At 41.8% G+C, this 23,645-nt stretch overlaps 1 protein-coding gene across 5 annotated transcripts in view; it reads right to left on the bottom strand.

Annotated features, from left to right (window-relative positions):
- The window catches only part of LOC133757757 (zinc finger protein 717-like), a 64,725-nt gene that overhangs the window by 20,615 nt on the left and 20,465 nt on the right, over positions 1-23,645 (bottom strand). For 2 of the 5 annotated variants that reach the window (XM_062188529.1, XM_062188530.1), the window contains one exon: positions 15,315-15,372. In XM_062188529.1, the coding sequence (XP_062044513.1) occupies positions 15,315-15,329 (15 nt within the window). In that variant the 5' untranslated portion in view covers positions 15,330-15,372. Of the gene's footprint in view, positions 1-15,314; positions 15,373-18,025; positions 18,202-23,645 lie in introns of those variants that run through there. The other 3 variants (XM_062188528.1, XM_062188531.1, XM_062188527.1) reach the window with 3 other exon arrangements.

Raw genomic sequence — 23,645 nt, 5'->3', positions numbered from 1 at the left:
ACAAAAAGTGGGACATAAAATATATGTTTAAAAAAATGGATAAAACCTTCCTACATTGCATGAAAGATTCAATTTACAAATTCAAAATGTTCAATGACCCCCTAGTCAGGATAGATGTGAAGAAAAGTACTGTAGGTAAGCCATACATTATTCTGTCTTCTGCAACAAAATAGATGCAACTGGAAAATATTATACTTAGTGAAATAAGCCAGTCCTAAAAAGACAGATACCATATGTTTTCCCTGACCTGAGGTAACTAATAGAGTACATAAAAGGTAATATATTGGGGTGAAATTGAAATGGACACTTGGAGAATCGACAATTGTTTACAGCCCTTGTCTCTTCTGTTGAAGAGCAGTGTTCTCTTTTTATTTCTTCATATTATTTTTTGAACTCTTTTTTTTTTAAAGATGTATTTTATTTATTTGAAAGTCAGAGTTACAGAGAGAGGTAGAGACAGAGAGAGAGGTCCTCCATCCACTGGTTCACTCCCCAGATGGCCACAATGGCCAGAGCTACACCAATCCGAAGCCAGGAGCCAGGAGTTTCTTCTAGGTCTCCCACATGGGTGCAGGGGCCTAAGGACTTGGGCCATCTTCTACTGCTATCCCAGGCCATAGCAGAGAGCTGGATCAAAAGTGGAGCAGCCGGGGCCCATATGGGATGCTGGCGCTTCAGGCCAGGGCTTTAACCTGCTGCACCACAGTGCCTCCCCATGTTGAACTCTTATACTTAGTGTAGGGTTAACTTCATGAATATTAAGTTAACTGAAAATAGATCAATTTTTTTTTTAAAGATTTACTTATTTACTTGAAAGTCAGATTTACACAGAGAAGGAAAGGCAGAGAGAGAGAGAGGTCTTCCACCTACTGGTTCACTACCCAATTGGTCGCAACAGCCGGAGCTGCGCAGATCCGAAGCCAGGAGCCAGGAGCCTCTTGTGGGACTCCACGCACGGGTGCAGGGGCCCAGGCCATAGCAGAGAGCTGGATCGGAAGTCAAGCAGCCAGGATTTGAACTGGCATTCATATGGATTCTGGCGCTGGGGGGCATGGCTTTACATAATAATCTTTATATAAATTAAGAGTGGGAATGGGAGAGGGAGGAGGAAAAAGGGTTAGAGCATGGGCTGAAGGGAGGGTGGAGTGGAAGTATCACTATGTTCCTAAATCTGTATATATGAAATACATGAAACTTGTATATCATATATAAAATATTTTTTAAAAATCATAAATTCAATAAATCCAAAAGCAAAGAGAAGATTTTGAAAGCAGTGAGAGAAAAAAACAGCAAAGAGCACACTACAGCACAACCATATATGAATGATGGCTGACTTTTAAGGCATCTTTAAAATTTCAAAACAAAAACCAAAAAATAAAACTTCAAACCATAGTTCTACATCCAATGGAACTGTGCTAAAATTAGGGTGAAATATCATTTTCAGATTTTTTTAAACACTCTAATGATCAATCACCAGTAAATAGACCTATACCATAAAAATAAAAATGTTAAAGGTGGTAAGGAGGCTCCAAGATGGGCAAATAGAGGTGTTCACCATTTGTCTATTACCCTACAGAGAAGAACTAAGCAAGTAAATAGCTATTTCAAGATGAGTGCCCAGGGGGAGAAAACTGGGACTCAGCAGGAAACCCGCAAGAAATCCTTAGGACACAGAGATGAGAGATAGACACACAAAGAGCAAAATTTGCCAACCACAGAGACCCCGGCCCCAGAACCAGGGGGAATATCCACTGTAGGGGGAAGGGTAAGCAGAAGAACCCCAAGAGACTCTATCACCCAGGACACTGAACATCAGCAAACTTAGCTACAAGAAAGACCCACAATTGTCACAGGCTTGGATTCCAAACAAGGGAGCAAGCTGGCTCCCTCACAACCCTCAGAACAAAGGCTGTAGCAGTTGTGTTGCCATCTTGAGAAAGAAGTCACTGTCTAATTCCATACTACCTTAAGGTCCCCAGTTGTGCACATTCTACCATTCTGGAAAAAGGGACCACAGACGCAAAGACCCAAGTAAACCCAGCAGTAATGGTAGCTGCAGTGCCTTAGGTCAAGCAGTGTTCTGAACTCCATGGGAAAATTAGTCTACACAACAGGTCCTGCATTCCTTTCAGGAGTTTAGAAATTTGGGAACTAACTACCGCAGACTTGGGCATACCCTGTACTCTCTCCATCTTCCCAGGACAGTAAATCCTAGGCACAGGAGGGGAGCCAGTGCAGACAAGGCTAACCTTGGCCCACCACAGCTCTGTATCCTAAGCCTGTCCCCACTCTAGGGAGCACAGTCATACATGCACAACCAGGCAGGCTGAGCAGCTCTGCCCAGTGGGCTCTGGCTTTAGTAAACAATCCAGACTCTGGCCCACTGAAGCCCACTGCCATGACCTTGGTGGATGTGTCTGATCATGCACACAATTAGGGCTGCCTGCTGCCTTCTCCAGGAGTTCTCAGCATTGGCAGGCATGCTTTTACTCCAGCCCAGTCCAGCTTGAACATGCCCCTGCTTTAGTGGACATGTCTGGCTACCACACTTTCATCGGCTGCTGGCTAGTGACTTAGATTTGGTGACTACTGTGACTCCAGCTCCAGCTCAGCCTATACACACCCCAGCTTTACTGAGTATGTATCACCATGCACACCAGCCTAGGCTGTTGGCTGGCAACTTGGCTTTGGAATGCTGCAGACTTCAGCCCCACCTCAGCTAGAATCACTTTTGGCTTTGATGGATGTGTCTAACCAAGTGCACCTGACTAGGCTGCTCATTCCCATCTCTACTGGCATCCTACAATGATGAGCACCCTAGAACCCAGCCTTCCCGTGACTCAAGCCTATCCCAGCATTGTCTGGTATGCTTGACAGTACACACTGGGGCTACTTCAGCTGTGTAATTTGCTTCTCCAGCTGGCCTCAGCTTTAGTGAGTGCCCAATTTCAGTCCCAACACACCCTGACCCACCTTAGCTTTGGTGTGTGCCGTTGGTATTACCTCCCTTCTCCCGCAGATACCTGCTTTAGTGAGTACCCCAGATTCTAATCACACTGGAGCTTGAGCCTAATCTGGCTTCAACAGATGCAGCTGGTCACCCACACCTGCCCAGGCTGTTTGGCCAGCCTTCTCCAGTCTGTGTCAGCTTGGCTGACTGACCCAGACTCCAGCTCTACTGTGGAAAGCCTGCCCCAGCTTGTGTAGTCATGGTTAGGTGGTTAGGTGGTTAGTTGCTCATGGCAACCCAGGCTGGAGGGGCTGCCTTCTCTAGTTTGCCTTAACCTTGGTGAGCACCCCAGACTCCAGCCCAGGTCTAAGCCTGCCTCAGCTTGATGGGCACAGGTTATGGAGCACACACCCCATGATCCTGGCCACAACAACTGAGACCGTGGATGCCCCTGCTAGGGCTCAGAGGGTCCCAACCCCGTAATGTCCCTAATTCCAATGCCATCATGAACAGTGGGGTATAGGTTTTAGGGTGCCTACACTTCAGCATTCACCTGAAAACTAAAGTCAAAATAGCCTACCAAACTGACACCTAAAGACACGTCTTCAGGAACCAGTTTTCAATCCACAAAAGCCATCCTTTAAAAATGATACAGATGATAATTGATCATAATGATAGGATTAAGTGTCAAAGGGATCACATAAACAAGACTAGTGTCTGCTAATAATAACTGATAGTATTTCAGGCATGGAAAGCCAAGATACTCTGGCAAAAAAAAAAAAAAAAAAAAAAAAAAAAAAAAAAAAAACTAAATGAAAGATCTCTGTGAGTGAGATCCCAGTGGAAAGAACGGGTCATCAAAGAAAGAGGTATGTTTCTCTGAAGGGAGAGAACTTCCACTTTGACTATGGCCTTGCCTAAATAAAATTGGAGTTGGCAAACTCAAGAGGTTTCCATAGCCTTGGCAGCTCATGACAAGAGCGTCGGGTGATTACTGACATCATAAATAAGAGTGTCAACTGTTAAATCAACAACAGGAGTCACTGTGTACCTACTCCCCATGTAGGATCTCTGTCCTTAATGTGATGCACTATGCAAATTAACGGTAAAACTACTTCTAAAAAAGTACTCTATACTTTGTGTTTGTGTGGGTGCAGTCTGTTGAAATCTTTACTTCGTATATATACTAAATTGATCTAAGTATATAAAGATAATTGAAAATGAATCTTGATGAAGAATGGGATGGGAGAGGGAGTCGGAGATGGGATGTTTGCGGGTGGGAGAGAGGTTATGGAGGGGAAAAGCTGCTATAATCCAAAAGTTGTACTTTGGAATTTTATATATATTAAATAAAAATTGAAAAAAATGATATAGATGACCACCAGATACACAAAACTCAACACATAGATACAAGAAATACAAAAATCAACTCAATATGTTGTTGTCAAAGGAATCAAATAATGCTTTAATGTCAGATATATGTTGAAAAGACTGATAAAGAATTTGAAAGAACAGCTATAAGGTTACTCAAAGAGATACTAGAAAACGCATTTGGAAATTTAAAGAAATTAGTAAATCAATGTATGATATGAATGAGACATTTAGCAAAGATATAGAGATCTTGAAAAAGAAACCCTAAAGATGAAAAACTTAGTACGTCCAACTAAATATGTAGTTGAGAGCTCAAACAAGCTAGGTAAAGCAGAAGAAAGAATATTTGAACTGGAAGACAGATCTTTTGTAACACCCCAGTCAGGAAAAAAAAAGAAAGAAAGAAAAAATATTTGCAGTACTGGAATTTCTGAGGGAAAGGAGAAAAGTTAAATGTACAGAAAACCTACTCAACAAATAGCTGAAATTTTCCTCAATTTAGAGAAAGATATGGACACTCAAGTAAAAGAGGCTATAAGGCCCCAACTAGACATGATTAGAAAATATCACCACAGTGCATTACAGTCCAACTCTCAAAAGTGCAATACAGGGGGTTGGTGCTGTGGCGTTATCAGGTAAAGCTGCCCCCTGCCGTGCTGGCATTCTCATACAGGGGCCAGTTTGAGTCCCAGCTGCTCCACTTCCGATCCAGCTCTCTGCTATGGCCTGGGAAAGCAGTAGAAGATGGGCCAAAGATGTATGAAAAATAAGTTATTGAGAAAAATCAAAGGAGAAAATTTTAAATTTCTTTAACAAAATGGAAAAACAATGTATCAAAACTTATGAGATACATTGAGGGGTACTGGGAGGTTGTTTGTAGCAATAAGTGCTCACTTCCAAAAAGTAGAAAGATATTAAATGAACAACCTAACAATGCATCTCAAGGACCTAGGAAACAAGAACAAACCAAACCCAGAGTCTACATAGAAGAAAAGAAATAATAAAAATTAAAGCAGAAACCAAGTGAAATAAGGTAAGAAATCAAAATATTAAAGAAATGTAGGATTGGGTTTTCTGAAGATAAAATTGATAGACTAAGAAAAAAAGATTCCAATTAATAAATAAGAAATGAAAAAATATTACATCTGATACACAGAAAAATACAAAGGATCACTAGTGACCTGCATGAACAACTATATGCCAAAAACTGAAAAACCTAAGAGAAATGTATAAATTTCTAGATATATATGTATATGTATATATATATATGTATATATATATAATTTTCCAAAATAGAACTAAGAAGACAGAAAAAACTGAACAGACCAATAACAAACAATGAGACTGAATCAGTAATCAAAAGTCTCCAAACTTAGAAAATTCCAAGACCAGATGGCTTCACTGTCAAATTCTACCATGCTTTTGAGGACAAGCACCAATCCTTCTCAAACTATTCTTAAAAACTTAAAGGGAAGAAACCCTTCCAAACTTGCCATACAAGGCCAGAATTACCCTAATTCCAAAACCAGCTAAGTGCATGTACATGCACACACATACACAACTATATTAAGTGAAATAAGCCAACACAAAAAGACAAATTACCACATGTTCTCTCTCATATATGGGATATATATTGAATGCAGGATATTGGGTACTAAAACACAGTAGAGTGAATGCTTATCAGGTTCTGGTATTTAGCAGCAGAGTGGGATGACTATGGCTCATGATGATGTACATACACCATCCTATATAAAAAACTGAAGAAGAGCTAGTAGACTCCAAACACGAGAAATAATAATGAAAGGGGAAATTGCTTGGTATTTATGCACTGAAAAGTTGTACTGCACACCTTAAAAATGTGCAAGTATTATATGTTAAGTTAAAATTTAAAATCAAACACTTTTTTTTTTTTTTTTTGGACAGGCAGAGTTAGACAGTGAGAGAGAGAGAGAGAGAAAGAAAGAAAGGTCTTCCTTCCATTGGTTCACCTCCAAAATGGCTGCTATGGCCAGCGCGCTGCGCCAATCCAATGCCAGGAGCTAGGTGCTTCCTCCTGGACTCCCATGCAGGTGCAGGGCCCAAGCACTTGGGCCATCCTCCACTGCCTTCCCAGGCCACAGCAGAGAGCTGGACTAGAAGAGGAGCAACTGGGACAGAATCTGGCGCCCCAAATGGGACTAGAATCCGGGGTGTTGGTGCCTCAGGCAGAGGATTAGCCAAGTGAGCCGCAGCGCAGGCCCAAACACTTTTTAAATCATAAAATTTTACGATGAAAACAAACTAGAAAATATGCTAAAGGAAGTTTCTCAGGCTGAAAGAAAATGATGTACAGGAAGTAATCAGGAACATTTATGGCTAAACAGAAAAGGATTATGTATCGTTTTAGTTGTGTAGTTTCTATAAATTAACAGTCTCAGCTATATGGATATCTGGGATATGTACCAATAGGTGGCAGCTCCTCTGTTTGTCTCCCTGTCTCTCAAAAAGATAGTTTTAAAAATTAAAAAAAAAAAAAGGAATGATTCTTTAAGGTAAAAATTATCATAGCATGCAGGAGGCCCCATAATATATGTTCATTCAATATATAAACACATAATGTATAAAAACAATTGTACAAAGGATAGGAATCAAAAATGGAATGATTCTATTAAGAAGTCCCTATACTGTATGTGAAGCAGTACAACATTACTATAAGGACACTGTAATGACTAAAGATCTGTTTTATAAATCCTTAAAGAAATAGGAAACGAATGCTTATAATTGTGTCAATCAAATAAAACTCATTGCAACACAGTGCATCTGTGTTGGGCTGCTATAACAAATACTACAGAGCAGGTGCCTGAAACAACAGAAATTCATTTGACTGAAAGCCCAAGAACAAGCTGCTTGCAGGGTTGGTTTCTCCTGAGCCCCTTCTCTTTGGTTTGAAGACAGCCAACTTCTCACCATGTCCTCAAACGGCCATGCCTGTTCTGGGTGTGCATCCAACCCTGGTGTCTCTCTTACAAAGAAACCAGACAGACTGGATTAGGACCCACCCATAGAACTTCAGTTTGAAGGGCCTATTTCCAAATACAATCACTTGAGGTTCAATTTCCACATATGTGTCTGGGGGCAAGGGGAAGGATACAATTCAGTCTATAACATAGAGCTAAAAAGCCAATAAGTTCCAACATAGGATATTAAATATGTTTGGTTAACCAAAAGGAAAGTAGTAAAAGAGAAACAGAGGAACAAATCAGAGGAGATAAATAGAAAACAAGTGGCTCGCCGGCGCCGCGGCTCACTAGGCTAATCCTCTGCCTAGCGGCGCCGGCACACCGGGTTCTAGTCCCGGTCGGGGCACCGATCCTGTTCTGGTTGCCCCTCTTCCAGGCCAGCTCTCTGCTGTGGCCAGGGAGTGCAGTGGAGGATGGCCCAAGTGCTTGGGCCCTGCACCCCATGGGAGACCAGGATAAGCACCTGGCTCCTGCCATCAGATCAGCGCGGTGCGCCAGCCGCAGCGTGCTACCGCGGCGGCCATTGGAGGGTGAAGCAATGGCAAAGGAAGACCTTTCTCTCTGTCTCTCTCTCACTGTCCACTCTGCCTGTCAAAAATAAAAAAAATAAAACAAAATAAAATAAAAAAAAAACAAGTGGCTCAATCGCAGACAGAATTTGAAAGCTATGAATAATTAGTTTAAACGTAAATGCACTAAATATTTTTTTTTTAACTTTTATTTAATGAATATAAATTTCCAGTGTACAGCTTATGGATTACAATGGCTTCCCCCCCCCCATAACTTCCCTCCCACCCGCAACCCTCCCCTCTCCCGCTCCCTCTCCCCTTCCATTTGCATCAAGATTCATTTTCAATTCTCTTTATATACAGAAGATCAATTTAGTATAAAGATTTCAACAGTTTGCACCCACATAGAAACACAAAGTGAAACATACTGTTTGAGTACTAGTTATAGCATTAAATCACAATGTACAGCACATTAAGGACAGAGATCCCACATGAGGAGCAAGTGCACAGTGGCTCCTGTTGTTGACCCAACAAATTGACACTCTAGTTTATGGCGCCAGTAACCATCCTAGGCTGTCGTCATGAGTTGCCAAGGCTATGGAAGCCTTCCAAGTTTGCCGACTCTGATCATATTTAGACAAGGTCATCAAAGACAGAGTGAGGATAGTAACCAATGATCCTAAGAGTGGCATTTACCAGGTTTGAACAATTATACAGCATTAAGTGGGGAAGAGGACCATCAGTACACACATGTTGGGAGTAGAGCCATTGGTGGTAGAGGTTATGATTACAAAGGAATGAGGCCGAAGTGCACTAGACAGGGCCTAGAACAAAGGACAGAGTCATTATTAGAGGAGCTAAGAAAGGTGCTGTCTAAGCTACAATTAAGTTTTCTGATTGAGAGGCAAATAGAACCTGATAGAAGGGGCTTGATAATAATCTGGTGGGCTTCAGGCCTTGTAAGTTAAGAGGCCCAGACCTATCTATCTCTTCACATGGGGTATATCCTAAGGGAGGTGTGAACCTCCTAGGGGAAGGCACTCTGTTGACTTTCATTACTTGGCTGGCCTGGGAGGAGAGCTGGCCAGGTAAAGGCAGGGGGCATCTCTAACAAGAAATGTACAGTTCTGCCTGCAATGTTGCTGACCCTACTTGACCATCCCCTCAGGTGCAGTGGTCACTTTGGAAGTTGGGCTGAGTGAAGGGCTTTTCAGCTTAGAGCCAATAAGATCTGTGGACCCAACAGGCCAGTCCACTGCAGTGGCTTTCAATGTGGTAAGCCTGGGCTTCAGCAGAAGTCAGCTTGTGAAGAGCCCTGGCAGCTCTGCCAAGAGTTGGATCACTGGAAATGGACCTGCCCTGGAGTCGAAGAATGCACTAAATATTTAAGGCAGAGATTGTCAGACTCAGACTTGATCAAAAACAAGATACTCCAATATGCTATTCATAAGTGCCATGCTTTAAATATAAGAACACAAACAGATGGAAAGCTAAGACATAAAAAGAGATAATATTATATAAACACAGATCATAAAAAGTATAAGTTATTGGGGTGAGCATTTGGCTTGGCAGCCAAGATGTCAGTTAAGAAAGCTGTGTCCTGTATCACAGTGCCTGGATTCAAGTTCTGGCTCTGGTTCCTGATTCTCACTTACTGCTAATGTAGACTCTGGAAGGTACCAGATGGTGGCTCAAGTATTTGGATCTCTGCTGCCTATGGAGGAGACCTGGATTGAATTCTCAACTCCCAGTTGGTCTGGCACAGACCCAGCCATTGCAGGCATTTAGAGAGTGAATCAGTCAACAGGAAGCTCACTCCCCAAATGCCTGGGCCAGGCTAAAGCCAGGAGCCCAGAACTCAAGCTGGGTCTCCCATAAGGGTGGCAGGCCTCAAGTACTTCAGCTGTCACCTGCTGTGTCGACAGGATGCACACTAGCAGAAAGCTGCACTGGAAGTGGCAGAGCTGGGATGCAAACCAAGCCCTTTGATATGGGATGTAGATATCCCAAATAGAGCCTTAACTGATACATCAAACACCTGGCCTTCAAATTATTTTTTTAAAAAATGCTCAAGTCTTGGTAGCAGAAAAAATAAACTTTAACACAAAATATATTACCTACAGATAGACTTTTCGTAATAATAAATGGACATGCCATAAAAAAGCCACAGAATTCAATGAAAAACAAAAAAAAATCCACAATTAAAGTTGCATAATACCTTTCAATAATTGATGGAAAAAGCATAACAAATCAGAATACAAACATCAATGAGAATATACTGACCTTACTGATATTTACAAAGCACTCTGTGTAACCTTCATGAGGAAGGAACATATGCTAAGCCATAAGACAGTATGAAGACTGAAATTGTGGGGCCTGCACTGTGGTGTAGTGGATAAAGCCGCCAACTGCAGTGTCAGGATCCCATATGGTCACCGGTTCAAGTCCTGGCTGTTCCACTTCCAATCTAGCTCTCTGCTAGATTCCACTGGGAAAGCAGTGGAAGATGGCCCAGGTCCTTGGGCCCCTGCACCTGTGTGGGAGATCCAGAGGAAGCTCCTAGCTCCCGGCTATGAATCAGCATAGCTCCAGCTGTTGCGGCCACCTGGGTAGTGAACCAGTGGATGGAAGACCTCTTTCTCTCTCTCTGCCTCTGCCTTTCTGTAACCTCTGCCTTTCAGATAAATAAATAAATCTTTAAAAAAAAAATCATTTGGCTTAAGAAAAAAAGACTGAAATCATACAGTGTATTTTCTGACCACAATGGAATTATAATTAGAAATCAACAACAAACTCAGAAGAGCTTCAGCCATCAATTTTTAAATAAATAACAATTTACATTGTGCTGTACTATCAAACTATAATTGTGAATTTAGGTAGAAAAACAGGATAAATTTCATTACACTGGGGTTAGTAATAATTTATTCAATATGATCTTGATGTAACACAAACAACAAAAGAGATAAACCACGTAATTAAAACCTTTTGTGCAACAAAACACACTATCCAGGGCAGGTGTTGTGGAGCAGGAGGCTAAGCTGTCTCTTTGGATACCTGCATCAGAGTTCCTCAGGTTCCAATCCAGCCTCCTGCTAATGTCCTGGGAGGCAGCAGATGACGGCCCAAGTACTTGGGTTCCAGCCACCAATGTGGAAAACCCAGATGGAGCTCCTGGATCATGGTTCTGGCTTGACTCACCCCCAGCTGTTATGAGCATTTGGGGAGTAATCAGAGGATGGACGATCTCTTTCTGTCTTCTCTCGGTAATTGTTGTTCAAATAAATAAAACTTCAGTTTCAAAGATTTATTTATTTATTTGAAAGGCAGAGTTACAGAGAGAGAGATAGAGAGGAAGAGAGACACAGAGAAAGATCTTCCACCAGAAAGTGCTGGTTCACTCCCCAAATGTCCACAACAGCCAGGGCTGGGCCAGACAGAAGTCTGAAGCCAAGAACTTCCTCTGGGTCTCCCACGTGGATGCAGGGGCCCAAGTATGTGGGCCATCTGCTGCTGCTTTCCCAGGCACATTAGCAAGGAGCCAGATTAGAAGAACAGCAGGGACTCGAATCAGCCCTCTTACGGGATGCTAGCATCGCAGGTGGTGGCTTAACCCATTAATCCACAATGCTGGCACCTAGTAAAAAACAACCAAAGGAATGGGATAAAATATTCCCAATAGGCACACAGATACCCAGCCTGGGTTGGCCCTCCTCTTGCAAATAAAGAGAGAATCTGGGCTTTCTGAGGTATGGGTGGGACAGAGCACAGTCTGATACAAACAGGGAAGGATGTTCAACATTAGTTATTAAAGCACATGTGTGTCCTCTGGTCTCTTCCTTTTCTTATAGTCTCCTGTATCCAACTGTGGGGGTTCCACTCAGATGACCTTATCAAACTCTAATCATTTTCCAAAGACTCTACCTCTAAAGACCATAGTTGGATTACATTTCCCCCTCTTAACACTTCACAGTGAGAATTGAATCCTAACATGAGTTTTGAAGACAAATCATACCAACATACATGGAACATTATTAAGCTTTAAAAGAGGAAATTTTAACAAATGATACAGTATGGATGAGCCTTGAACACATTATGGTACATGAAATAAGTCAATAAAAAATGACAAATACTATATGTATTCATTTACATGAGGTTTCTAGAATAGATAAATTCATACAGACAGAAAACAGTGGCAGGTTATGTCACCACTTGGGTCTCCCACATCCTAAATCAGAGTTTCTGGGATTCAGGGCTGCCTCTGTGTTCTAATCCAGCTTCTTGCTAATGGGCTAGGAAGACAGTGGATGAAGGCTCAAGTATTTGAGTCCCTCTCACTCACATGGGAGACTCAGATGCAGTTCTAGGCTCCTAGCTTCAGCCTGACTCAGCTCTGGCTGTTATGGGCATTTGAGAAGTGTACCAGGGGATGGATGATATCTCCTTATCTCTCTTTCTCGCAAGGAAATTAAAATAAATAATTTATTAATTAATTGATTTTAAAAGAAAGCAGATTAGTGATTGACAGTGTATGTGGTAGAGTGGAATAGGAATTTAGTATGTGATGTGTACAAGGTTTCATCTGAGGAAAATAAAAAAATTCTGGAGATGGATGGTGGTGATTTTGTTGTTTTTTAAAGATTTATTCATTCATTTGATAAGGCAGAGTTAGAGAGAGGCAGAGGCAGTGAGAGAAAGAGAAGTCTTCCATCCGCTGGTTCACTCCCTAAATGGCTGCAACAGCTGGAGCTGTGCCGATCCAAAGCCAGGAGCCAAGAGCAGTTTCTGGGTGTCCCACACGGGTGCAGAGGCCCAAGGACTTGGACCACCCTCTACTGCTTTCCCAGGCCACAACAGAGAGCTGGACCGAGGTGGAGCGGCTGGGACTTCAATCAGTGCCCATATGGGATGCCAGCACTGCAGGCGGTGGCTTCACCCTATATGCCACAGTGCTGGCCCCAGTGGTGATGTTTTAAGTCGTGTGAATACATGTAATGCTGCTGAATGTGACATTTTAAAAAGGATTAGAGTTTTTAAATTATACATATTTTATCACAATAAAAAGTTTGTTTTTAACCAACTGTTAACCACAGTTCAAATCTATACTTGTAGCTATAACTGATACATATATCTATTTTCCCTACTCATTGTTTAACTGATTAACTGAAATAACAATGCAATCTTTAAAGAGACTGAAAACAGGACAAGTCAGGCCCGGCGCTGTGGCATAGTGGGTTAACGTCCTGGCCTAAAGCTCCGGCATCCCATATGTGCACCAGTTTGACACCCAGCTGCTCCACTTCCAATCTAGCTCTCTGCTAAGGCCTGGGAAAGCAGCAGAAGATGGCCCAAGTCCTTGGGTCCCTGCACCCACGTGAGAGACCTGGAAGAAGCTCCTAGCTCCTAGCTTCAGATCGGCACAGCTCCGGCCATTCCAGCCAACTAAGGAGTGAACCAGCAGATGGAAGACCTTTTTCTCTCTCTCTTTCTCTCTCTCTGCCTCTCTTCTCTCTGTGTAATCTTTCAAATAAATAAATAAATCTTTAAAAAAAATAGGCTAAAAAAAAACCAGAAAACAGTACAAGTCATTTTTGAGCTACATACATACAAGTATATTAGTATGAACTACAGATAGAATCACTGACATACAAATGTATATGCAAAAGGTACAAATTACTAAAACATGTGCTCCCTGTCATTATTCTGTGTATATCTTTCTCTTGACTTTTCTTTACATATGTCCAACTAATTTCTGAATGTTTTCTCCCACTGACTACTACTGGCAGCTAGCCCACCTCAGGAGGATAGAAACTCATCACTGGGCTAGTATATCTATGGATTTTGCCAAGAGTGACAATTACAGTATAAAAAAAAAATGGACTCCATTTGTTTTTGAACACCAGGAGCTCTCTTCTTTTATACAAACTACATGTAAGTAACAGAGTAAAAAAAGAAAACAAAGAAGAGTAACAGGATTTGACATCAGATAAAATTAAACCTAAGAGACAGAAAACAAGAGTCCAGGAAAAATCACATTACAGTGGATTGGGTCAAGCTTGGCTGGTAATACATTCACACATGTTAAGGGAAGAATGAAAGATGTGGTTTTCAGTTTGGATTTGTTGGGCTTGAAGTGTCTTTTGGATAGCTGTGAAGAAGTATTCAACGGAGAGATGAACATATTTATGGTATAAAGGCTGGGGAAGTGATCCAGGCTGGAGAGAAACTGTGTGGAGTTTTAGATCACAGAGCACAAGATCAGTCAAAGAGAACTGCAGAAGGAGATGAATGGGGGACCAGATGGGACATTAGATGTTATGTTAGAAGAACAAAGTGGAGCCGGCTCCACGGCTCACTAGGCTAATCCTCCGCCTAGTGGCACCGGCACACCGGGTTCTAGTCCCGGTCGGGGCGCCGGATTCTGTCCCGGTTGCCCCCCTTCCAGGCCAGCTCTCTGCTGTGGCCAGGGAGTGTAGTGGAGGATGGCCCAAGTGCTTGGGCCCTGCACCCACATGGGAGACCAGGATAAGCACCTGGCTCCTGCCATCAGATCAGCGCGGTGCGCCGGCTGCAGCACGCCAACCGAGGCGGCCATTGGAGGGTGAACCAACGGCAAAGGAAGACCTTTCTCTCTGTCTCTCTCTCTCACTGTCCACTCTGCCTGTCAAAAAAAAAAGAAGAACAAAGTGGAGAGATTCAGGGAAGAGAGGAGAAAACATCATTCAAGTCATGAATCAGAGAAAAATTTCCAGGAGATCATGGAGAGCAGTTTCAAATACTGCAAAAGACTCAAGTAAAGCAGACTAAAGAACAGTCTTTGGATTTACCTAGAATTTAAGATATTGCTAAACTTTTATAGAATTGAACTAAGACTATACCAAGTGAGCTAAGGTACACATGAGCAAAGGTCATCTTAGCCTGAAAGTGTAACTTTGGACAGTCTGTGATAATAACCTGCATATATAGACTGAGAGAAATGTATGAAGAATTCTTTAAAGACCTACAGTGGATAATATATGCTAGATATTCCCAGATCTATCTGTGCATCAATTACAGTCTTCCAAAAGTTATGCAGGACCACACTATTTTGCAACTCCATAAAAAGACTATTAACTGATTTGTATTTTAGCATAGGTAACTGTTACCACTAAAAAATGCTGAATGTCTGAGGATTTATTTCCAAAACAAAAACACTGTCTACTATATCAATGTTACTAGTAAAGATTGTTTCAGTCTTCATATCTCATGACTCTCCTCTTAGGGTCAAATTAAATCACCTAATAAATGTGACTCTGGTCTTTCCAGAGCTCAATTTGCACTCAACTTAGATGGCTCTAATGTCTTCTAACCATGCTAACTTTATCCTGTTTATGTATACATTCTTCTAAGGATGAATTTTATTTATTTCTAGTTTTCCATTTTAATTATTGAGACTTCATAACACTTCTAAAATAAAATGTAAAGCAAACTGAGGAATAAACAACTTACTGGAGATGTATTCATTTTCTTTGCTCTTGGAACCACGTAGAGGATTCTAGAATCAGACCTGGAAAAGAAGGTGCATAGAGGGAGCCATGAGAGAAATGGTGTGGCTTGTTCCTAGATTCTACAGGGAAAAACAAGATCATGATAGAAACTAGCTATAACTGTAACAACAAAACAGAACGGAACAGAACAAAGCTTCCCTGTAGAAGAATGAGAAGAAACAGGAAAGACCTCACTGAAAATGCATCCACAATTCTATCAATTGGTAGAGATAAAGTAGAATCATTAGTCTAAGAAAAACATTTATTTGCTATTGAGTTTTTTAAAATTAAAGTTACTGTGAAGAAATAATTTAAACTTAAGTACACTAAAGAAACATGTCACTAAAATTTACATTATAGAAAGATACTTTTGTGGTACTATTTTACTGTCAATACAGATGTGCCACAGAGGACTACATACTACTGTTTCCACTAGAAAGCTTTTGTACATCGAAATTCCATAGGAAGTATGCATCCTGCAACCCAACACTTTCACCCACAATTGTGTACAAGAAAAGTACATATAATGTGTACTACTATAGTATACTTTTTCAGGAATGGCTCCAAATGACACATCTCCCTGTATCCATGCCTTCACCTAGGCCCTCTCCAGAACGACTTTCACTTGCTTTACCCAATGGGACATCAGTAAACGTGATACACAGTTTTGAAAAGCATTTGTTTATAGGGGTTTCAATTCTTAGAATATCGTTACCTTGTGAAGAGCTTGAGGCTTGCCTGTTGAAAGCACAGGGCCTAGCCAAGAGCTAGCACAAAGCACAAGACACATGAGTGAAACCATCTTAAAGGAGCCAGCCTAAATCAAGACACCAGATGACTAAACCCTCACTTGTGAGTCCAGGCAGCACAACAGAACTTGCCCAGCTAGCCCACTCCAAAATGCAAACTGGTAATTACAAATAAAGTGGTTATTTTTCAACCCAGTAAGCTTTTTGTGATTTGTTACACATCAAATGCTGATACTGGATAAGAAGGGAAAGAGAACTGAATTACAAGCCAACTACAATAACCAGAACTTCACAATCACATGTAGAGGCTTTCATTAACATGATAAATGTCAACCAGATGGATCTCAGCAAGGCTGCTGGCACAGAGAGGCCATGTGAGTCACACAAAAAAACTAGAGCTCATAAGCCTATGTTTCATATTTTTATTTATAGGTGAAATTATATTGTTTTATTTAGATTTTAAGAAACTAGCAGTAAAAGTGTGATTCAATCAAATTTTGCATTTTTTAAAATAACAGAAAATAGGCCCATAGTAATATGCTATAGCATTTATGATTTTTAACAACAGAAAATGAGACAAATAGAATGACTTTTCCACTAACATTAAATGAGAAAAACCAGTAATTATAAACCTTTTGAGCTCTCACAATCCAAAGAAAGTGAGGAAAAGGGACAGGTATATTTAAGACAAAGTCTTCTAAAACATGTTCTATGCTGACTGTAATTCCTTAAATTGATCTCAAAACAACCATGAGTTTTGAACTAATTATGGAAAACTAAAGAACAGTCAAAATGTCACAGTGGCCTGACATCTGCAAACCATGTGAAACTTGTCAACTCGTTTATCTCCTGGAGCCTAATTTATTTAGTCTTTCTTATCAGGCAGAATCACCTCACTCCTACCCTTCCAAAAAGAGCTATCAGGATAGAGAGATGGAGGGAGCATCAGCATATCTCTAGACACCAAATGTGGTGACAGACTAGGTTTGGGAGAGGGCCAATTCTCGAAATAGTGAGGGCAGAATGAAGCAATCAGAGTGTTAGAGAACAAGGCAGGCAGATTCTCAGATATTAAAGATTATCCCTCACTGAAGGCCACACCCTCAGGACTGGTCTAATAAGAATGTTTCCTAGGACCCTTGCACTTCCTTGTCATCCCACTCTCTCTCCCTTCTGAAAGTTGGTACAAACTTTGCAATATTACTAAGTCTCTGAGTACAGATGACATAGTGCAGTACCACTCATGTCCTAATTAGCATAGGATTGGTAATTGCTTGGGCCATCACCTTTCTGGGACTCTTTCGCTTCTGTGAAGCACTAGGAAGAGGGTAGGGGGCAGAGGGGGTGTTCTTTCAGGTAGAATTCCTATTATGGAGCCCCTTCCGCACACAGAATAAGGACTATGTTCCAGTGGAAATGGAACAATCATCCACCACCCTGCTCTCCCTCATGGAACTCACTGTCACTGGAAACTGGAAAGGGACCAGAAACTTCACTTGCTGGACACACGCCACGAAACGCCGCAAATGCCACAGTGAGACTCCATCTGCACACACACCAACATGATTTCTCGGGGATCCTGGCGACATTCACTAAGCAGATGGGTAAACTGACGGCGTACAGGTCACCCACAGGATCCCTACGTGTCAGAGCTGGAACGTGGACACCCCCAGCCTGCCGCCATCTTAAACAGATCACCCCATTAGCGGAGCTTCTGGAAACAGCCTCTGCACCCCGGGCGGCACACACACGGCCCGCCTTCTGGCGGTGCACCATCTCCTGACAAAAGTGAGCACTGAAATCAGTCTGAGTCACTCCTTCCTCAGCTCGGAACCCGAGTACCCTGCCGCTAGTGACACCCTCCCAGACCCTACCCGGTCCGCGGCACACATATGCCTGTCACGTCCCCCTGCCTGAGACTCACCAACTTGCCTGTTCCCACCAAGTAGGACACCCTTTCTGGCCGCTCCCCAAGACTTCCGGCGGGCTGCGGAGCTCCTCTTGCACCCTCGTACCGATCGTCAAGGACACAAAGCCCAAGCTCGGTGCCAGCAAAGCAGCGTGTGCAGCGCCGCAGCATCCGGAATTTGTCAGAGGAAGATGGTGGGAGTGGGTGGAGCAGCACAAGCGCAGAAGGAACCCAGAGGAGTCTTCCCACAGTCCTGAGCTGGTGATGTCATGGAAGGCGAGACTACATTTCCCACAATCCCTGGCGCCCCTTTGTTAGGAAACCGGGAGAGTGATTTGTGTGTTTCCTGGGGTGGTCAGCCTCAGCTGTGGCCGTCTGGAGACGGGAGAACTGATCTCTGCCCGTGTGACAACCACATCGAATTCCGGCTGTTTATCAATTCCTGGTTTGAAAAATCCACGTTGGAAAGAACTATGCTATGAGACATCTGGGTGGAGTTTTTGATAATTGTCACTTGCTTTTTTTTTAAGTTCCGATCTTGATATTGTTTACAGACCCACGTATACTTATTACAGATGCTTCCTAAATGACTATCTTTAAAATAATTAAGCATGAAACTGATACTCCTACGAAAAACTCACTTCTTGCCTTTTTAAAAAGATTCTTGATGTTTTTGGCATCGTGGATAAGATGCTGTTTGGACGCCTGCATCCCCTATCAGAGTGCCCGGGTTTGAGTCCTGCTCTTGCTCTTGATTCCAGATTCCTGGAGGCAGTAGGTGATGAGTTGGGTACCTGCCACCCTCGTGGGAGACCCAGATTGAGCCTGGCTCTTGCGTTCAGGGGGTCATATCCTACAGCTGGGAAAACTATCCTACTGCTCATCACTAATGAAAATCGGGGGTCAAGTACCTGCGACTTCTGATCATGTTTTGTATGAATTTAATTAATTAATATATTCCTTTTAAAAGGCATACACATAAGATTAATGTCACCTTTCCTCATGATCCCTACCTCTCAACTGAATTTGCTCAGAACGTAGTCCTAGAAAAAAGTAATCTGGGTAAGAAGAGAAAATGACAATGTCTAACCACATCATGGATGTTAGACCCCCAACTAGCAGCTGGCAGGAGCAGGAGCCCTAAGTTCTTGACTGTACTTGTGTGGAATTAAGTTTCCAATACACTGTGTTGGGAAAGTGGAGGGAGGGGCAGGTCTGGATTCAGGTATCACTGAAATCCTACACTTTTACTGAATCTCAGTGGATTTTTCTCAGAAAATATTTCATTTCCTATATATCCTTGAGACCACCTTTGAGACTAAGTATTTTGCTTTTTATTTTGTTTTTAAATAATTTTCAGGGGCCCACACTATGGTGCAGCAGGTTAAGCAGCCACCTGCATTGCCAGCATCCCTTATAGATGCCAGTTTGAGTCCCAGCTGCTCCACTTTTGATCAGACTCCCTGCTAATGGCCTAGGAAAACAGCAGAAGATGATCCCTGTGCTTAGGCCCCTGCCATCCACATGGGAGACCAAGATGAAGCTCCTGGTTCTTGACTTAGCTTAGCCTAGCCCCAGCTGTTGCAGCCAGTTGGGGAGTGGACAGAGGATGGAAGATCTCTCTGTCACTTCTTCTCTCTCTGTAACTCTGCTTTTCAAATAAATAAATCTTTAAAAAAATTTCACCAAGTTTACCGAGATGGGGGTTCATAGAGCTACTCATGCTGTCATGCTAGACATCTCTCTAGGAATCATATAACTTCAATGCTTGTATGTACAATGGCTTATGAATAATTGCTACATAGCTAGCCAAAAAATTAAACACAATCAGTTGTTGGTATCCTGTGATAGTCATATGTTTTGTTAGTTTTACAGATACTAAGATGACCTGTATCATTATCATTTAAATCCTATAATTGTAAGATCTGATAATAATTTTTTAAGTGCTGGATATTATAAAAGGTCATCAAGGAGCTGGAAAACCCAAAATGATTTACTCTGTTGTTACTTTAGTAGATAATGTTGAGAAGATAAGCATTAAATGAAAATTTCACTACAATAATAGTAGGCTTATGGCTTGAGAATGTACATTTTCTGTGCATCACATCATCCTAACTACTAGTTTTGAGTAACATTAACTTAAAATTTGAAAAATCTTTATGAAAATATTTCTCATGTTGACTGATCTGTACTCATATAAGGTGAGTTTTTTTTTATTTTGTTTCTAATAATCCTGTATTCATCATTTAGGGACAATAAATAGTGGACATCATACACACTCCCATGTAAATTCAGAATTTGTTTCAAAATACTACTTTGAAATTTAGAAATCACCCTTTCTACTTCTCATTATTTTGATTGTTTCCTAATATACCACCTTATGGATTATTGTGTTAATTTTACCTGTATACTACCATCATACTTTTCCATTCTGGCTCTTGTATGTATATACAGGTGCTTGTGTTTGTGTGTGTGTGTGAGCATGCATGAAAATGTGTGCATGCATATTTCCATGTAGAACAAACTATTGAAAACAATACTATGAGGACTCCTAACTCGCATTTCAAAAATGAAGGTTTTGCTAACATTTTGCTGTCTATAAGGAGAGCAGTAAGCCCCTTTCCCATGCTGTGGACAGAATTGGGTCTCCCAAAAATTTGTATGTTGAAGGTCTAACCACCAACATAACTGTATTTGGAGGATAAGGCCTTTTAGGAGGTGATTAGATCAGATGATATCCTATGTCCACTGACAGAGGAAACACCATGTCAGAACACAGCAAGAAAGTAGCTGTCTAGAAGCCAGGGAGAGTGGCTTCAGGAGAAACCAAACTTGCTAACACCTTGATCTTGGTCTTCTAACCTCTAGAACTATGAGCAATACATTTCCGTGATTTAAGCCATCCATCAGTGGTACTTTGTTATGGCAAACCTGGTGAACTAATGTGTCCCATCTCTGCCTCATTTCCCTGTAGCATATGACACTTGCACTAATTTTAACACTTTGGAAGTTAATCTAACAAAGAAATTAAAAACTATGGTTCCTTGGGGATAAAACTCTAAAACAGAAAAAGAGAGAAAAAAGGAAATAAAGGTAAGGAAGAAAATGGAAAACTTCCCCACAAGAACCTAGATATGGGAGGAGGAAAATAAGAAAATGAATGGATTATATACATATTTATGCTTAATTTGATCCAACTGGAAATCTAAAATTCACTTTAAAATTATATAATGAAAATGATTACAATAGCACTGATCAGCTTGTGTGTTTCTACTGTAAACACTTTTGTTTTTCTAATTAAAATCTAAATTAACATTAACATCCACTGAAATGCACAATTTGTGAAGCTCTGTAATCAACAATGTGTGACAAATCACAATAATACCTGGGGATCCCCAAAATTTATACTCTCAGGAAAGTTACTAAATATAAAGTAGAAGAAAATGTATTAGCTATACCTCACTTTAACTATAATTTAGGTATTTGCTATACCTCACTTTAACTATAATTTTGCCAAATTACCCATAGTCATGTGTATCCTAAAAATAGAGAAGAGATGCTCTAACACAATGAGTAGTAAATTAAGATTAAATTGGTTTTAGGCAGTTACAGATCAGCTGGTTAAATTGGGATTTGACAGACCCTCAACTAAAGTAATTAATATGGTCCAATGTAAGTTAAAACAAGGCCTCCAACAAATGAAACGTGTTATATAGGCCCCAATTAACAAAGGAGTGATTATTGGCACTCCTACTTTGGCAACCCAATTTTGCCTGTACTTAAAGATGGAAATAAGCTGCACCTGATGTCGGATCCTACATTCTTACAGCTGTATGCCATCCATTACATCTTGTTTTTTTTTAAATATTTATTTATTTATTAAATATTTTATTTATTTATTTGAGAGGCAGTGTTATAGTGAGAGGGAGAGACAAAGAGAAAGGCCTTCTATCCCATGATTCACTCCCCAAATTGCCGCAATGGCCAGAGCTGAGCCAACCTGAAGCCAGAAGCCAGAAGCTTCTTCCGGGTCTCCCACGTGGTTGCAGGGGCCCAAGCACTCAGTCCATCCTCTACTGCTTTCCCAGGCCACAGTAGAGAGCTAGATCAGAAGAGGAGCAGCTAGGACTTGAACCAGAACACATATGGGATGCCAGTGCCACAGGCAGAGGATTAACCTACTGCATCACAGCGCAGACCCCAAGATTTATTGGTTTTTTATTTGAAAGGCAGAGTTACAGAGAGGCAGAGGAAGACACAGGGAGAGAGAGGCCTTCCATCTGCTGGTTCATTTCCCAAATGGAGCTGAGATGATCCAAAGCCAGGAGCCAGGAGTTCTTCTGGGTCTCCCACTTGGGTGCAGGGGCCTAGGGTACACCTTGGGTATCTCAACAGCTTTGCCATCTATTAGGCACAATCTCTGCAAAGATTTGAACTGCACCTACCTTTCACCAGGGGCATACATATGATGTCACAGTGATAATATCCACGTTCATGAAGAAGACACAAGCATAAGAGCTATTGTTTTAGAATTTGGTGTCAACATTTTAAAATTTGGATTAACCTTATTGGACTTATTTTAGAAATGAGCCCACCTTCTGGCACTGTGGCATAGTGGGTAAAGCCACTGCCTGCAGTGTCAGCATCCCATATGGGTGCCGGTTCCAGTCCTGGTTTCTCCTCTTCCGGTCCAGCTCTCTGCTGTGGCCTGGGAAGGCAGTGGAGGATGGCCCAGGTGCTTGGGTCCCTGCACCAGCATGGGAGACCAGGGGGAGGCACCTGACTCCTGGCTTCGGGTCGGCACAGCTCCAGCCGTTGCAGCCACTTAGGGAGTGAACCAACGGAGGGAAGACCTTTCTCTCTGCCTCTCTCTCTCACACTGTCTGTGGCTCTGCCTGTCAAATAAATAAATAAAATCTTTTAAAAAATGCTCTAGAGTCTGTCAAAATATAGCCATGGGCCTTGTGTCCCCCAGAGACTTCTTTACTCTAGGGGCTTCAGCAACCTTTCATGCATCCTGGATTCTCTTGGACCATCTTTGATGGTCATAAATTCTCACAGGCTGTGATGCAAAAAACTTTCCCTCTTGGCCCCAAGCTATACACCGACAAAATGCCTACTGTGATCTGGGAATAACAGGTTCCTACAGACCCTGAGCCTATGACTCTCAATATTCAGCTTCCTGTCATGTTTTTGGTCATGGAAGCAGTGCACCACAAGTTCAGCGTGGCTACTGAGGCCTACTTAATATAGGATGGAGCTAATCCTGGGCCTATTCGCATATTCCACCTTCCAGAAGAGATGGCCTCTCTTATCTCCTGCCAGATCCCAGGGTACTGGAAAAGGTCTCCCCTCCAACACTGAACAATAAAAGTCATTCAACTGCAGCTGCACACTATTCTGTTGATTGTTGTTCTCCAGAGGTCCAAATCTTACAAGTAAGACATTGCTTCAACCAAATCATACAGCCCACGCTGCTATCAACTTTGGCTAATACATGCCCTGCAACCCAAAGATTTTGCAGCCAAATTAACAACTGAGCCAAAGAGCCATCTTAATTTGCTAAATGACAGAATCAGACTACAGTATAATCCTGCAGTTCCAACATTAGCTGCAGATATTTTTATTGGCAAAC

The sequence above is a fragment of the Lepus europaeus genome, chromosome 4 (genome assembly GCF_033115175.1).
Source record: "Lepus europaeus isolate LE1 chromosome 4, mLepTim1.pri, whole genome shotgun sequence".
Lineage (NCBI taxonomy): Eukaryota > Metazoa > Chordata > Mammalia > Lagomorpha > Leporidae > Lepus > Lepus europaeus.
Note: the sequence above shows the minus strand (reverse complement) of the source record. Positions and strands in the feature narration are given on the sequence as shown.